This window comes from Perna viridis, chromosome 9, assembly GCF_037379345.1.
Source record: "Perna viridis isolate PV_CMFRI_1.1 ecotype Kerala chromosome 9, ASM3737934v1, whole genome shotgun sequence".
Classification (NCBI taxonomy): Eukaryota; Metazoa; Mollusca; class Bivalvia; order Mytilida; family Mytilidae; genus Perna; species Perna viridis.
Window position 1 is genome coordinate 41,652,051 of NC_142453.1, and position 16,920 is coordinate 41,668,970.

The window sequence follows — 16,920 nt, forward strand, 5'->3', positions numbered from 1 at the left end:
TGAAAATTTAGTGCATGAGATTAGTAAATAACTTATTATCTAATTATGTATTTGTGGTTTTTGTTTCGTTATTGTAGGTCCAAAGACGTAGAGTATATATTATTTTGGGGTTTTACTACATCTGTAGATCAAGGGTTGATAGAGTTGAAAATGAAATTGAGAAATTTGTGTAAGAACAAATATATACGAAATTTTCCCTTACTAGATTCGACGAAGATTTTAACGTTATTTTATTGAATGGCATTTGATAAACACGAAGAGAACTAAAATTTGATTTCAGATCAAACGAATGCTAGTTTTACAGATTTAAAACTGATTAGACAACTTGAGACTGTTGAAATTGACGAAGACGTGGATCTTCGTCTAACATTTAAGGTTAAGGTATAAGTTTATTTTACACTAGAGAACATACTTAATATCTGAGTGACTTGTTAATTTAAAACACTATTGATGAGAATAATGTAGTTACATTGTTGCTTTGTTTTCATTCCTGCTGCCAATACCAGAGTTAAATGTAGTTTTTAAGGAAAAAATGAAAGTGTACAGCATTTAAGTGATATTAATTTCCATGAACCAAATTATATTATTATTTTAATGATCAATTAATTACAGCTTTAAATGAAATAAATGTAATCAAATATTGGAATAAAAAAATGTCTAGCACTTGCACGTTTTAAGTTTTGATATTCCTGATTATCTTTTTGTGTATATTTCTGATTTAGGAAAAACCAGTTGAGTTGGAGAACGTCCCAACAAGCACACTTCTAATTATGAAAAAAGAATGTAAGGATGAAATACAAAAGAAAGATAATCCCATAGAAACAAAAGAGCTAGAGCGTGATCAGGCAAAAGTAGAAATAGAACAAAAAGAAGACAAAATCAGAGAGAAATCCAACAATTAAAGGAAGACCTTAATAGACGGGAGAGCTTGGGAGAAATCATTAGTTCTAAATCTAACGAGGGGAATGTCAACGGGAACAAACAGAAATATGATCAAAGTGCTGAAACAGGATCGGACATCGAGGAGATAACCTGGACAGATTCTATAAGATCAGAAAAAGTTGTAAGTCCATCTTACTCGTAAACGGACAGCCCTTTAACTCAAAGGGATATCGTTTTTGATTTAGGAAAGAAAATGGCCGACGGGAAGCAAAAATCACAAGATTTACAAAATAAGATGAATTTAAGTGAAGAAAGTAGATCTTTCGTTAGGAACGGACTCAACAAACAAGATGGGAACAATATCAGAAATGAAGTAAACGATGCGCATGTTAAGGTATCCACAGCGAAAAACACCGAGGGGATGTCGGAACAGAAGCACGGCATGACAAACGGTGATGCTGTATCACCACCTATGGTTATGGATATTACTACGATTAGAATGCATCCACTTGTGATGCCATGTGAAATGTTTGGAACCACCCCAAATGTTAAACACTCCGAGCTGTACCGATATAGTCATGCTCTTACAAGACAGATACAAGAATTAAAAGAATCACATGCCTACGTAAATAAAATGGAAAAAGAAATAGAAAAATTGAAAGAAGAAAAACACGAACTCGAGCAAAAACTGGAAGTACTTCAGGAATTCATAGACGAAAAAGACAAAGAAAACCAACGTTTATTGTTTAAGATACAAGCAGTACAAGAACAACAAAAGAAAGGAATAGACCGGATCACTAAATTAATGGAAGGTTTGTATGGATTGAAACTTTAGGTAAATAGAGAAACTTATGGATGCTCCATTCCTTATTTCTTTTTTATACCTTGTAGAATAATATATTGTTATCCACATATAAGTGGGTATTCTACGTCTGTTGACGAGGGAGCATTTTGCGTTATTGGCAATTTCAGTATTTGTCAAGAATCTTTACGAAAATGATAGTAATCATGTTAGTTATCATTGACACCATTTCATGGTTTTTGCAAGAATAAGGCGTTATACCGTTATACAGAAAGTCGACAAATATCCCTGAATCGTCAACAAAAGTATAATAAAGATATGTCCAAATCCAATTGTTTTGTATGTGAAAACAGAAAAGACGATTGCATACATAATATAACAAGCCAAATGAAATAGACTACTGCATATTGGATCCAAATAAGAATCGTGTTATTGGTATATTGACGTTTAGTTTGTTACTGTACAGTATTTTATTATGTTAAATGCTAAATCTATAATACTAAAATCGGTACTGAGGTTTTAAGCAAATTTCGAAGTTCGATTAAGGTTTGCATGTCATGGGTTTTCATTTGTTTTGTACATGAATTCTCCTTTTTTGTATAGAGATGTAAAAACAGTAGTAATTTTGATCAGCTTATGCCTTAATTATCCTGGACCAAATAAGTTTATGATTCAAACGGTTATGTGTATTTTGCATACCGTTGTTTTCGTATGCGCTCGTGATGTACTAGTAATTTAATTACACCTGTCGATATCTTCTATTAAATGTAATTTTCAATGAATGCCTTATGTAACATGTTTTGGGTGAACACTTTTTTCGACATTGTCGGTATAGTTTTCCTTTTTACCCTTTGATCTTAAAGACGCTCTTCCATGGAAACGCAAGTCGCCTGATCGCAATTCTGTTTCCCGATTGGCCAAATACTGATAAATTTTATAAAATTTTAGTGCGTCGGCCATTTTTTAAGGAGAAGACCATGTTATTTTGCAAGTCATAGATATCGAAACTAATCTGTTAAATATTCATGAAAATTAAATTGAAACAAAATAATTTCCTTTTCTTTATTAATTAATCGAGATTTACAATGATGAAATTTGAATTTCCCGCGCCTATGGGTGCTACCATGATCGGTTGAACTGTGACGTCACGAAGTCGGTTTGTAAAGTGAAAGTAAATAGGTAATTGGTTACGATGTCCGAAGAAATCGCAAATTTGGGACTTTTCTTCTACAATTTCAACCCAAAATAAATAGAAGAAGAGATTGCGGCACAACATGTAAGCAAATGTCAGACATCATTGACGAACAACGGGATAGGCAGCCAGATAGTATAGTTCGTGTTGCTGGTAAAAAAAACTTTTAGAACACTTCCCTTTTATCATTCGTGCAATGGTAAACCTGACAAGTCATCATGTTTCGGTGATTAGATAAACAGGATCGTAGAAATATTTACGGAATATTCTTTGTTTACATATTATTTGGAGTACTTGTATCAGTACCAAACCGACTTAGTGACGTCACGAGCCAATCGGAAGCTATCGGTACAAAGCGATAAAGTCTGACTATGATCTTCCTTCAGATTGGAGAGTTCTGCAAGATGGCTATCCACTTGCATTTCAAGGATTTCGAACTTTTAAAGGTTATTTATTTTTGTTTTCATGGGTATGGTTTATCATAAGAGCGTAACTTAATGCAAAGATTGTCTTTCCCTTTAAAGATAGCACTTGTTGGTGTTAACCTTAGCAAAAATTCGTTAATAATCCCACCTTATATTTTATTTTTATTTAGAACAGAAACAATGGCAACAGTCTAAACAGAAGTCAGAATTGTGTGTTGTGTCTTAGAAGCCAGGATTTCTAATCCCCTATAGACTTTACAATGGCAACTATATATTCTTTTATTTGTAAATAGAAGAAACAAGTATTTTTTTCTCATTTATTGGACTGAATGTTTTAATTGAACACGTTCATGAATATCCAAACTGTTCTTTTTGTTTGACATACACTTCATTTCCGTGGAAACCACTTTGTTTTGCGTTTTCGTCTGTCGGCATTTTATATTGAACGTGCTCGCAGATGTTTTATTTATTAATTACATTAGAGTTCAAAGAATAAATGGTTTTTTTATATAAATGTTAGATGTGCAGTCGTAGTTGTTTTGGGTTATGTGTTTTGTTTTTGTTTGTTTGGTTTTTTTCTGACGCATATCTCATTTCATAAAAAAAATCATTTGAATTGTATTTAAGAGAATTGTAAAGTATAGCATTAGAGTATTGAAATGTGTTCGTATATGACAGATCTACCATGTAAATCGTTATGGTCCGTATCGGCTGATACTAAGGGACTGAAATAATCATGATATTGTGCCCATTTCAACTATTCAGTTATGTTTTGTATGATGCTGAACTCATTAACATGGCGCAGATTGGAGGAAAAACGGAAACTTTAATTTTATTAGTTAACCCAGTGTTTTGTTTTGTATTGTTATTTTTTTGTTTATTTGTTTGTTTGGTTTTTTTTATAGTTTTCGTGTTGCTCAAATTTGGTATTTGTATGCGCTATTAGTAGATTTTTTTATTCTGCCCCGCATCCTTTCAATGTACATTATATTTTATCGCTATTTTTTAAAAGTAAATAAATAAGGAAGATATTAAATATAATATCCATAGATACTATTGAGGGACATCGTATTTTTACATTAAAATAAATATATAAGTTGAGGTGTATGTAGGTATCCTGCTTAAATTTGCTGTACAAATAAGTTCATTTAGATACTCTATCTTTATTGAATGACACTGCACGGGCCTTGATGTAATGTAGTAATGGTACTCTTAGTCCTGGAATGAGAAGTAGTAGATTTAAGTATTGTGTTCTACCTCAACTTTAGTCGAACTGATATAAAGTTTTTCAGTGAAAATGGTCAAATCTTTACATCAATAAATATGACTGATATCTTATGATATTTATGACTGGTTAAGTGAAATGGCGAAACATACTATAAAATTGGACAAATTGATATCTCTAGTAATATTTTTTTATTCTCTCCATATTATCAAACATCATTAAGTATGAACTGTACGGTGTTTATGATAAGAAGGGCCTTAATAGACCAAAATTCCAGGTTTTGTTCGAATTAAACTTTACATTGTCTCCTGCTGATATCTTACTTGTGTAACTTGTTTCGTCGCTGCTTCCCTAGGTTTTGTTGTTATTATAGCTGACAATTCAGTCTTAGATTATCACTCTTGCAATTGGTCTTATTGGTATATCTTTCAACAACGATTTTTTTATATTTTGTATCGTCACTTCATGTTATTTGCCAATTTTACAAATTGGTTTCGACACAAAAAATCCACGTGTATACATACTTATATATTACCTCTTGTCTTCATTATATATACACTTACATACAACCTCTGGACTTTATTATATATATACTTACATACAACCTCTGGCCTTCATTTCACACTCATTTCCATATGTTCTACCATCAGTTCCACAAACAGGCATATAAATAAAGGGACAGATCATTAGGCACCCAGTCTGTTTACTGTCTGTTAGAGCGTCAGGTGTGGCTACAATATAATGATTATGTAAGCGTTAACGTAAGGCATCATAATTAAGGCCTTGTTGACCTCATAGAAATCGGTGACAGCGACAATATAGACCGATTGTAACCAAACTTACTTATTTTTGTCTCTCGTCTGAGACATTATTCTAGAGCCTGCAGAGACTTTTGGAACATGGTTCCTTTTACTTAAAAGGACTTGCAAAAGCAGCATTTTAAGAAACGAAGTAAAACATACGTGTATAGATAAGTGAAGATAAGTCACAACCTCAAACTCCTACAATGACGGTGTGAATAATTAACAATAATTTTACTGTACTTATAGGGCATGATATATTGCGTTTAATGATAAATATATGTCTTCAATATTTTTAGGAATTCAGAAATGAAAAGAAACATTATATCGTTCCTGTTATATTATGTTCAGTCTTCCAATTGATAATTTTCATTATGATTAATTTGAAACTATGTATAGATGAAGACTTTTAATTGAAATTCATTCTAACTGACGAGTTCTGGGTAGCGTTTATTAATGAAGTGGAAAGTAATTGCATAATTAACTTTAACCATTATATATATAGAAAAATTATTGGGGGATATTGTAGTCGTGGGACATTCTCCTGTTATATATAGAGAAGACTTATGGGAGGAAGTTTTAGTCGTGGGACATTCTCCTGTTATATATAGAGAAAACTTACGGGAGGACGTTGAAGTCGTGGGACATTCTCCTGTTATATATAGAGAAGACTTACTGGAGGAAGTTTTAGTCATGGGACATTCTCCTGTTATATATAGTGAAAACTTACGGAGGATGTTGTAGTCGTGGGACATTATCCTGTTATATATAGAGAGTAGACTTACGGGAGGAAGTTTTAGTCGCGGGAAATTCTCCTGTTTTATTTATATATATAAAGGTCTGAAAAATTCCCAACGATGTTAGAATTGTCAAATTTGCGATGCAAAGTTTTGCTCGAACTCGTACTGCTGTGACATCTATGGCAACACCGCCTGCACAGAGTCCAGCGCCCTAGACCAGTCGGCCAGCTAGGCTATATAACATCGTTGGGAATTTTTCAGACCTTTCTATATATGCATCGCAAATTTGACAGTTTTAACATCGTAATATATATATATATATATATATATATATATATATATATAGAAGGGTCTGAAAAAATTCCCAACGATGTTAGAATTGTCAAATTTGCGATGCAAAGTTTTGCTCGAACTCGTACTGCTGTGACATCTATGGCAACACCGCCTGCACAGAGTCCAGCGCCCTAGACCAGTCGGCCAGCTAGGCTATATAACATCGTTGGGAATTTTTCAGACCTTTCTATATATGCATCGCAAATTTGACAGTTCTAACATCGTAATATATATATATATATATATATATATATATATATATATATATATATATATATATATATATATATATATATTTATATATATATAGAAGGGTCTGAAAAAATTCCCAACGATGTTAGAACTGTCAAATTTGCGATGCAAAGTTTTGCTCGAACTCGTACTGCTGTGACATCTATGGCAACACCGCCTGCACAGAGTCCAGCGCCCTAGACCAGTCGGCCAGCTAGGCTATATAACATCGTTGGGAATTTTTCAGACCTTTCTATATATGCATCGCAAATTTGACAGTTTTAACATCGTAATATATATATATATATATATATAGAAGGGTCTGAAAAAATTCCCAACGATGTTAGAATTGTCAAATTTGCGATGCAAAGTTTTGCTCGAACTCGTACTGCTGTGACATCTATGGCAACACCGCCTGCACAGAGTCCAGCGCCCTAGACCAGTCGGCCAGCTAGGCTATATAACATCGTTTGGAATTTTTCAGACCTTTCTATATATGCATCGCAAATTTGACAGTTCTAACATCGTAATATATATATATATATATATATATATATATATATATATATATATATATAGAAGGGTCTGAAAAAATTCCCAACGATGAAAGAACTGTCAAATTTGCGATGCAAAGTTTTGCTCGAACTCGTACTGCTGTGACATCTATGGCAACACCGCCTGCACAGAGTCCAGCGCCCTAGACCAGTCGGCCAGCTAGGCTATATAACATTGTTGGGAATTTTTCAGACCTTTCTATATATGCATCGCAAATTTGACAGTTTTAACATCGTAATATATATATATATATATATATATATATATAGATGGGTCTGAAAAAATTTCCAACGATGTTAGAACTGTCAAATTTGCGAAGCAAATTTTTGGTCGTTCCCTCCGCGGGATTCGAACTCGTACCGCTGTGACATCTATGGCAACACCGCCTGCACTATGTCCAGCGCCCTAGACCACTCGGCCAGCTAGGCTATATAAAAATATAGCTTTCGCTGGCCGGGTCATTCCTCCTCGTAGGAATAGTCTAGGGCTGTAACTTAGTACACGATGTATGGTAGTACGGGACAGTTCATCTAGGTGTTATTATATAGGATAGAGGATCAAATTAATGATGCATGTCACTACAAATCAAGCTGGCTGAGTGGTCTAGGGCGCTGGACTTAGTGCAGGCGGTGTTGCCATAGATGTCACAGCGGTACGAGTTCGAGTCCCGCGGAGGGAACGACCAAAAATTTGCTTCGCAAATTTGACAGTTCTAACATCGGTGGGAATTTTTCAGACCCTTCTATAAGTTTACGTTATCTTCCCTGTATCAATTTGATCCGATGGAGCAGTGTAGCGAATAGAGTCGTCACATTCTGAGACGATATATATATATATAGAGAGAGAGAGAGAAGACTTACGGGAGGACGTTGTAGTCGTGGGACATTCTCCTGTAGACATAACTGTAAGTGTTGTCTTCAACCTGTCAACAACAAAGTAGGAATGATATGACAATATTAAAATGTTACTTATCAGATTAATGTTATTTGAATTCGATGTATACCTGGTCTGCATGTTAGTGTATATTTAATTTGATGTGCATTTCGTTTCAAATTCATGACAATAACACCTATCAATTACCATGTATGGCGTAACTTGTTCGGTTACATGTAATGAAAAACACCAGGATTGTCTCTCTTTACATGTAACCACAATTATTAACTTTTAGGTCATTAATTTTGTAAATAAACGGTGATTATATACATACATATGAAGGCTACATACTGTAATGTTTGTTTCCGTTTATCTGCGAAAATGATTTTAAACGACTATCTTAAAATTTCCGTTTTTTTTTCTAATCGGAAACTTCCTGTGATTGCTAATTGACCTTTGACACACGAATTTAGCCAACTAACCCGCAGGCTGCTGCTTCCATCTCACACTTGTTACCATGCCAACTTGCCCGCAGGCTGCTGCTTCCATCTCAAACTGTTTACCATGTCAACTTACCCGCAGGCTGCTGCTTCCATCTCACACTTGTTACCATGTCAACTTACCCGCAGGCTGCTGCTTCCATCTCACACTTTTTACCATGCCAACTTACCCGCAGGCTGCTGCTTCCATCCCACACTTGTTACCATGCCAACTTACCCGCAGGCTGCTGCTTCCATCCCACACTTGTTACCATGCCAACTTACCCGCAGGCTGCTGCTTCCATCTCACACTTGTTACCATGCCAACTTACCCGCAGGCTGCTGCTTCCATCTCACACTTGTTACCATGCCAACTTACCCGCAGGCTGCTGCTTCCATCTCACACTTGTTACCATGCCAACTTACCCGCAGGCTGCTGCTCCCATCTCACACTTGTTACCATGCCAACTTACCCGCAGGCTGCTGCTTCCATCTCACACTTGTTACCATACGTTCTTCCATTACTGGCACACAGCGGCATGTAGATCATTGGACATGCTCGGAGACAACTAGTGTCAACACAAAGACAAGCACCTATAACATTTTACAATTAAGAATAATTTTATAAAGCACAATACATCTGAATTATCTAATACACAAACTATACCGATTTTCTATAGTCATATGCAAAATAAAGTATATGTAAATAAATAAGGAACGATTTAATATAATTGTTTTAATTTAGTTCTATGTTTTATCTATGGTCTGTATTTTTCTTAATGTACGATCTCGACTGATAGTCTATTCTTGGTTAAAAAATCGGGAGCAATCGGACTTAAATCTGCACCGTTCCGAAGCAGGTATATTGTACATGATGTACTGCCTATGGCATGATTTCTTGTAAATTATCCAATGTCTTAAAGCATTTTATTATAGATGTTATGAAGCTGACATTACTTTATACGCTTTCGTCCATATATCTATTAAACTGATTTTGCTATACATTTGCTCTGATTTATTGTAAATATGGGAAAATCCATTATCATTCAAGCGGCAAAGAGGTTTTTAGCTTTTGGGCGTTTTCAGTTGCATTTTCAAATAAAGATCGAATGTGAACTGCAGAACAGAGAAAGCCAGTTAAAAATTATATCTTAACCTGAAAATGTAAAAAAAAAACTGACTATTAAATTTTCTATAAGATGGTTCTGTTTTAAACTTTAAATTACTTCTTTAAAGAACGTAACTTCCCAATGCTCGTCAGACATAAGCATCATAAAATTTTAGGGGTCAAAGTACTTGTAGACTCAGGATCACAACTATCTTGATAGTGCCGTGTCACAACTGCCGATTTTCTTGGGGTTTTTTGGGGTTTTTTTTTGTTTTTTTTTTTTTGTTTTTGTTTTTGTTTTTTGTTTTTTTTTGCATACAAATTCAAAATTAGGTTTAACTAAATGATAATATATTCTAAACAACACTCTCTTGTTATAAGTTACATCTATATTAACAAATATAGATGACCAGAACTTTGTCTTGCATAAAATCTACATATATACATGTACATGTTAGTAGATAAAAATCTAAGTTAATGATAAGGGAACATAAGATAAACTTTCACATCTGCATACATGTACTTACCAAATAAAGCGAACAGTACAACAAAACACTTCATGTTGACAGCAGATATACAATTAAAATGAAATTACAACCTGAGATAAGATATTGAACATGAGAAGTGCCATTTGGCGTTCTATGGACACTTTTCCAAGGTGTGTAATTTGTAGTAATCTGAGTCATCATACAATATTTAGATTACTTATGTAGTCCGCTGTCGGATTTTGTGTGGATCTGAAGCAATATTGCCTGATATTGAATGAATGAATCATGTGCATTTCTATATATACAGAGAGCTGTAATTTTATTTGAACATTTTACAAGTACATACACAGTTGTAATGTTGTTTTTTTTCTTGGTACGTGTAATATGTTTACAGGAGTTCTTCAAACTCTCAAGGTTAAGGTGTTCTGTTCTCCTGATGGTGTTTGATATATTTGTGGGAGTTACTTATCGAGTGCATATTTTGACGACGACTTCATGCAAAACAATTTAAACTATGAATTTTCTTAAACCTGTGAGTTTTTTTCCAAATCTTTATGGTCATTAGAGATGTCATTACAAAAGTGATTTAAAGAAAATCTAAAAAAAAATATGTCAAAGTCGGGCCCTGCTTAAAAGTTGATATTTGATTCATTTATCATGCTCCTTTTATGATAAAATATTCAAGAACTGAAGTATTTCAGTTTTAATGTTATTTTTGTTTTATGCCTTTACATTCTGATAAAAACAGTGAGAATCTAGGACATTCTTTATCCAACAGGGTTAGAACAAGGTCCACTGTGGAGTTTTGTTACACCTGACTTGGTTCTGAAAAGAAGAGAATAATTCTTCAGCAATATTAAATTACATTTACGCATATGTCTAATAAGAATGGGGGATCTGAGTAGAGGTGTGGCCATCGGAATCCATCTTTTGGTAGAACATTTTGTTAATTATATAATTATTTGCCTTTCAAGGGTAAAAAATATTAATAATTGTCTGGGGTCCCCCTTTTTCTGATAACACTAGATCCACCATTGAATAAGGTTTCATAGATTATCTTTAAGTTCAATCTAGACAAACTGATTCAAGTGTGTATATATATAATTTTTTTTGTTTTACAGTAAAGTTGACATGAAAAAGAAACAAATATTGGAAAATTCATTACCGTGACCTTCGTCAGATATAACTAGGTTTTCAAATACAAACAACATTCGTAGGTTTTCTTTAAACACATTCCATACGAGCATAAATATGTATAAAATGTTCCAGGATGACTTTTTAAAATAGACGGACATATTTTTTTCTCATATATTAAAGTCACAGGTACATATACATGCACATTCTGTTAAAGCGTTTTTTTCACTTACAGACAACTTTTAGAAGTCAGTTGGCACTCATTTCCGTATGTATGTCCATCAGTACCACAGACTGGGGCATATTGCATGGTACAAAATACTGCACATTCCGTCTGTCTTACGGCCTTAATAGCTAGAATTTAAAATTCTTCATGACTGAGTTATGTTAAGTTTGTCTAATAAAAAATTTTACGTTAGTCACTTGTCACCAAGACCGGATTGGTATCTATGGTGTCAGTTACCAGTATTACAAATAGCTGTGTTTGTGATCACAGATACAACAAATAGAAATGAAACATAAAAAAGGTAAAATATTATACTTAAGAATGGGAGGCGCATTTTTTTCGTTGGTCTTCGTCTGGGTGAATGATAGCGGACAAAAAACACCGAGTTCTGTTTTGGGTGAATGATCGCGGATAAAAAACACATAGTTCTGTTGAGGGTGAATGATCGCGGATAAAAAACACATAGTTCTGTTTTGGGTGAATGATCGCGGATAAAAAACACATAGTTCTGTTTTGGGTGAATGATCGCGGATAAAAAACACATAGTTCTGTTGACTTAAAAGAAGCAGCCATGGTCTTTCTTTGTAAGGTACAATAATAAGTTTTATCTTGTTTTGTTTTGATATTGTTTTTGTCTTTGTTTTTTATTTATTTATTATGTTTCTGCTGCCTGTCTGTTTTTTTTTATTTTTTTATTTTACGCGTGACTTGTTCTTCTTCTGACCTCTCTTTCAGTTTTCCGCTTGATCCTTTTTACATTTTATCTGTACCTTTATTTTACCTATACATAATATCCTATATTAAACACTTATTACAGTATTCATACATTTCTATATGTTGCGAGTATACAATGTACGTATGAAAACAATTCTACAGCAAAAGATACTGGGGCCAATGATACCTGCAACGTCTTCCTACTTTCTTATTCTATGGAGGTCTTATTTAAAATGTATAAATAAATGCATTAGGTACGGGTCAGGGATCGCAAAAGGAAATGCACTTCCAGAGTACTGATTTAGTAATGGACTTACAGATCCCATTGTCATCATCACACAAACGCCATTAAATAGACAGATCGGAAGAATCCTTTTTTAGGTGGGGTTATTGTAGACGGATGTAATGTTTGGTCTCTTGGTCTTTTGGTGTTTTGGTGTATTTTGTGTTGGTTTTTAATAAAATTTCATCAGTTTCAATTGAATTGCTAGTAAAATATCACACAGTATTTCAGAATCAATCATTTCAATACTTACGTTGGTCATTAGTACAGGGACCGGTTTTGGCTAAACTTAATCACTCCAATACGTACCTTGGTCAGTAGTGCATGGACCGGCATTGGCAACACTTAATCACTCCAATACTTACGTTGGTCATTAGTACAGGGACCGGTTTTGGCTACACTTAATCATTACAATACTTACGTTGGTCAGTAGTGCATGGACCGGTTTTGCTACACTTAATCATTTCAATACTTACGTTGGTCAGTAGTGCATGGACCGGTTTTGGCTAAACTTAATCACTCCAATACGTACCTTGGTCAGTAGTGCATGGACCGGCATTGGCAACACTTAATCACTCCAATACTTACGTTGGTCAGTAGTGCATGGACCGGTTTTGGCTACACTTAATCACTCCAATACGTACCTTGGACAGTAGTGCATGGACCGGTTTTGGCTAAACTTAATCACTCCAATACGTACCTTGGTCAGTAGTGCATGGACCGGCATTGGCAACACTTAATCACTCCAATACTTACGTTGGTCATTAGTACAGGGACCGGTTTTGGCTACACTTAATCATTACAATACTTACGTTGGTCAGTAGTGCATGGACCGGTTTTGCTACACTTAATCATTTCAATACTTACGTTGGTCAGTAGTGCATGGACCGGTTTTGGCTAAACTTAATCACTCCAATGCGTACCTTGGTCAGTAGTGCATGGACCGGCATTGGCAACACTTAATCACTCCAATACTTACGTTGGTCAGTAGTGCATGGACCGGTTTTGGCTACACTTAATCACTCCAATACGTACCTTGGACAGTAGGGCATGGACCGGCATTGGCTAAACTTAATCATTCCAATACTTACGTTGGTCAGTAGTACATGGACCGGCTTTTGCTACACTTAGTGTTGTCTGTAGTCTGCAAAAATATTAAGATAGTCATGATTTTCAAAATAATTCACATTCGTTTTTAAGACTGTATACAGTCAAACTTGCTATGATAAGGAAGGCTATATCTATTGTTATATGATAGAAAAGGGAACAGATATGGTGATATGCTCCATCGTATAATTTTTATAAAATTAGTAAATTATATACTTACAAAGATCACCGGAAGTCTTCAATAAAGTAAACACACTATCAAGTAAGCTCTGAAAGGCCCAGACAACAAAAGTAAAAAAGTCCACAGTAACAGAACGATGACACTTCTTCAAAATAAACTAAAAAGTCAAATATGACACGAAGACACATTTATGACCCATGCACACTATTGATATTTGGGCAAAATCATTCATTTCAAACTAAGAATCTTGCTGCAAGCGCAGCAGAAAACCTGGAAATAGTGAAGAAACATCCATCCAAAATCGACAAAATTAGATTAAAGCAACGAAAAATCGCTATAAATCATGCGTCTTTTATCAATGTTGTATTGAAAATTTCGAATTTGATCTTGAACTTGATATCATAAAGCAATGAATGATGTGATAAAAACCAATGCAGGGGCAAAAATCAAAACAAATAAAATGTATGTATATCTCGATGATATATACAAGTATAGAAAAAAATGAGCTCAGTCGTATATAATAACACTATGTTTGAATAGTAAACTTACTCGCACTCGGCTACGGTCATGGCACACTTGTTAGGATATGTTACACCGTTGCTTCCACAAACGGGCATGTAGTTCATAGGACATGGTCGAAGGCAGCTGATGTCGACGGACAATCCGACGGCTGCAGATAAATTAGATAATTTAAAAAAATGTCAGTCATTATTTTGAATTGGTGAGGTGCAGCTTACGTAGAATCGCTCTTATGCATGTAAAGCTGGAGAAGGTTGATTGCATTCCCCTAAAATTTGAAAAGTATGTTTTGTCATGTTTATTTTTTCCCTAAATTTCGATCGACAGAATTTTACACCTTTTAATCTGCCTTTAATTAGAAAAGTATCGAATTATTCAAAGATGAAATGGAATCCTTTTCTACCAGCGTATCGATCAGAAAACGTCCATGGAATACAAGTACATCCCAGATATATGTAAAATAGTATTATCAAAAGGTTTAACAATAATTCTGGTACATGAATGATTGACTTTCCTCAAAATCAAATTGTTGAAACATGTCGACAGTGATACAATTAGATACCGTTTAAACTAAGTATAAAAATAAATCACACTGCATGAAATTAGATAGAATGTAACTGTCTTAACGCTGTCGAAGTTATATTATTCGTTAACATCTATAATAGCGAAACCTGTCTAAGCTTTACCCCGTGTATACCAGAAACCTGTCTTAACTTTACCCTGTGTATACCAGAAACCCGTCTGAACTTGACCCTGTGTATACCAGAAACCTGTCTGAGCTTTACCCTGTGTATACCAGAAACCCGTCTGAACTTAACCCTATGTATACCAGAAATCTGTCTGAGCTTTACCCTGTGTATACCAGAAACCCGTCTGAACTTGACCCTGTGTATACCAGAAACCTGTCTGAGCTTTACCCTGTGTATACCAGAAACCCGTCTGAACTTAACCCTGTGTATACCAGAAACCTGTCTGAGCTTTACCCTGTGTATACCAGAAACCCGTCTGAACTTAACCCTATGTATACCAGAAACCTGTCTGAACTTTACCCTGTGTATACCAGAAACCCGTCTGAACTTGACCCTGTGTATACCACAAACCTGTCTGAGCTTTACCCTGTGTATACCAGAAACCCGTCTGAACTTAACCCTGTGTATACCAGAAACCTGTCTGAGCTTTACCCTGTGTATACCAGAAACCCGTCTGAACTTAACCATGTGTATACCAGAAACCTGTCTGAGCTTTACCCTGTGTATACCAGAAACTGTCTGAACTTAACTAATGTGTATACCACAAACCTGTCTGAGCTTTACCCTGTGTATACCAGAAACCTGTCTTAACTTTACCCTGTGTATACCAGAAACCTGTTTGAGCTTTACTTTGTATATACCAGAAACCCGTCTGAGCTTTACCTTGTGTATACCAGAAACCCGTCTGAACTTAACCTTGTGTATACCAGAAACCTGATTTAACTTTACACTGTGTATACAAGAAACCTCTCAGTGCTTTACTCTGTGTATACCAGAAACCTGTCTGAGATTTACCCTGTAAACAACAGAAACCAATCACATCAATTAATTTCTAATTTCTAAAATGTGCATCTCAGTAAAACATACCAGTAAGTACAGAGTTCATTTCACTTTAGACAGATATATACAGACAGGCATATACATGTAGCCTTACAATATTTTATTTTGTTTTCATTCTTAATGTTGTGAAAATACAAAGAGCATGTCCATATGCAATGTTTTACTGTATATCGAAGTATATTACGAACGTAGAAAGCCAGCCAAGGGGAAGACTTACCAAAAAGAGACAACAAAATGATACACGTCTTCATTGTAAGTCCTGGTGTCAAATATGGTCGACAATCTTGTCAAAGATAAGGTTTGTCCCAGACTGATTGTTGATAATAGTTGTCCGCATTTCAATGTAGATTGTGATTTAATGTGGTACCTGTTTTGCTACCTCAACAATTTAGTTTATTATACCTCCACTTGGGTGTCCGTCCTTCCTTCCGCCTGTCCGTCCTTCCTTCCTTCCTTCCGTCCATCCGTCCGTCCGTCCTTCCGTCACAGATTTTTTTTCTAGTTTCATTAGTATCTGCCTCTGTATTTGGAACGAATTCGCGTAAAATAACTTTACATATGACTTACATACTATGATGATATTTGTAAAAGGGATTATAGAAATGTGTCTTAATATGTGTCTTAATAGAAAAACATTGCAAAGTTGCCCACACAATCAGGAACTACATGTACGAAGAGGGACGTATAACTTGTTTTTTTTTTATTTAGGTGTCCATAGTCTCCTTTTCCCGTCCATGCTATTGTGATTTTTTCCATTATTGTGTCATAGTGCTGTTTATCTGACTTTACCGACTTTATATAAAATCATCAGAACAGCAATTAAGTTTCGTGATTTGGCTAATAACAGCAACATCATCCACAACATTTATAAAGATTTATTTTCAAATAATGAAATATTACAGAAAATCGATAGAACTTCTATTAAAAGTAGAAATTAATTACTCTACGACTTGGACGAGCCGTTAAATGAAACTACCATTAGACTGTAATCTTTAGAGTAACAATAATCCTATTTCACATTACAATAGACATAT

At 34.9% G+C, this 16,920-nt stretch overlaps 2 protein-coding genes across 2 annotated transcripts; both read right to left on the reverse strand.

The window, feature by feature from the left end:
* Positions 1–4,448: 4,448 nt before the first annotated feature.
* Positions 4,449–16,239, reverse strand: LOC148608573 (ovoinhibitor-like). Its single transcript, XM_088543909.1, has 7 exons — positions 16,104–16,239; positions 14,328–14,448; positions 13,582–13,634; positions 9,011–9,131; positions 8,046–8,107; positions 5,125–5,257; positions 4,449–4,519 (listed from the first exon to the last, which is right to left on the reverse strand). The coding sequence occupies exons 1-7, from the start codon at positions 16,135–16,137 to the stop codon at positions 4,465–4,467; spliced, it is 579 nt and encodes a 192-aa protein (XP_088400035.1). The 5' UTR covers positions 16,138–16,239; the 3' UTR covers positions 4,449–4,464.
* On the reverse strand, positions 10,822–12,969 carry LOC148608574 (turripeptide OL11-like). The gene is made up of 3 exons (XM_088543910.1): positions 12,912–12,969; positions 11,501–11,621; positions 10,822–10,958 (listed from the first exon to the last, which is right to left on the reverse strand). Exons 1-3 carry the CDS (start codon positions 12,952–12,954, stop codon positions 10,901–10,903), a joined length of 222 nt encoding a protein of 73 aa, XP_088400036.1. The 5' UTR covers positions 12,955–12,969; the 3' UTR covers positions 10,822–10,900.
* Positions 16,240–16,920: the final 681 nt, after the last annotated feature.

Bases quoted from the DNA above. Each gene is read 5' to 3' on its own strand.
- LOC148608574 (XM_088543910.1), bottom strand. From the start codon at position 12,954: ATGATTAAGTGTAGCAAAACCGGTCCATGCACTACTGACCAAC. The intron at 11,622-12,911 runs GTAAGTATTGTA...TTTAAATTCTAG, and splicing joins TCCATGCACTACTGACCAAC to CTATTAAGGCCGTAAGACAG. The intron at 10,959-11,500 runs GTAAGTGAAAAA...TCTTCTTTTCAG, and splicing joins CTGACTTCTAAAAGTTGTCT to AACCAAGTCAGGTGTAACAA.
- LOC148608573 (XM_088543909.1), bottom strand. From the start codon at position 16,137: ATGAAGACGTGTATCATTTTGTTGTCTCTTTTTG. The intron at 8,108-9,010 runs GTAAGTTGGCAT...TGTTGTTGACAG, and splicing joins ATGGAAGCAGCAGCCTGCGG to GTTGAAGACAACACTTACAG. The intron at 4,520-5,124 runs GTAAGTATATAT...TTCTCATTCCAG, and splicing joins ATGAAGGCCAGAGGTTGTAT to GACTAAGAGTACCATTACTA.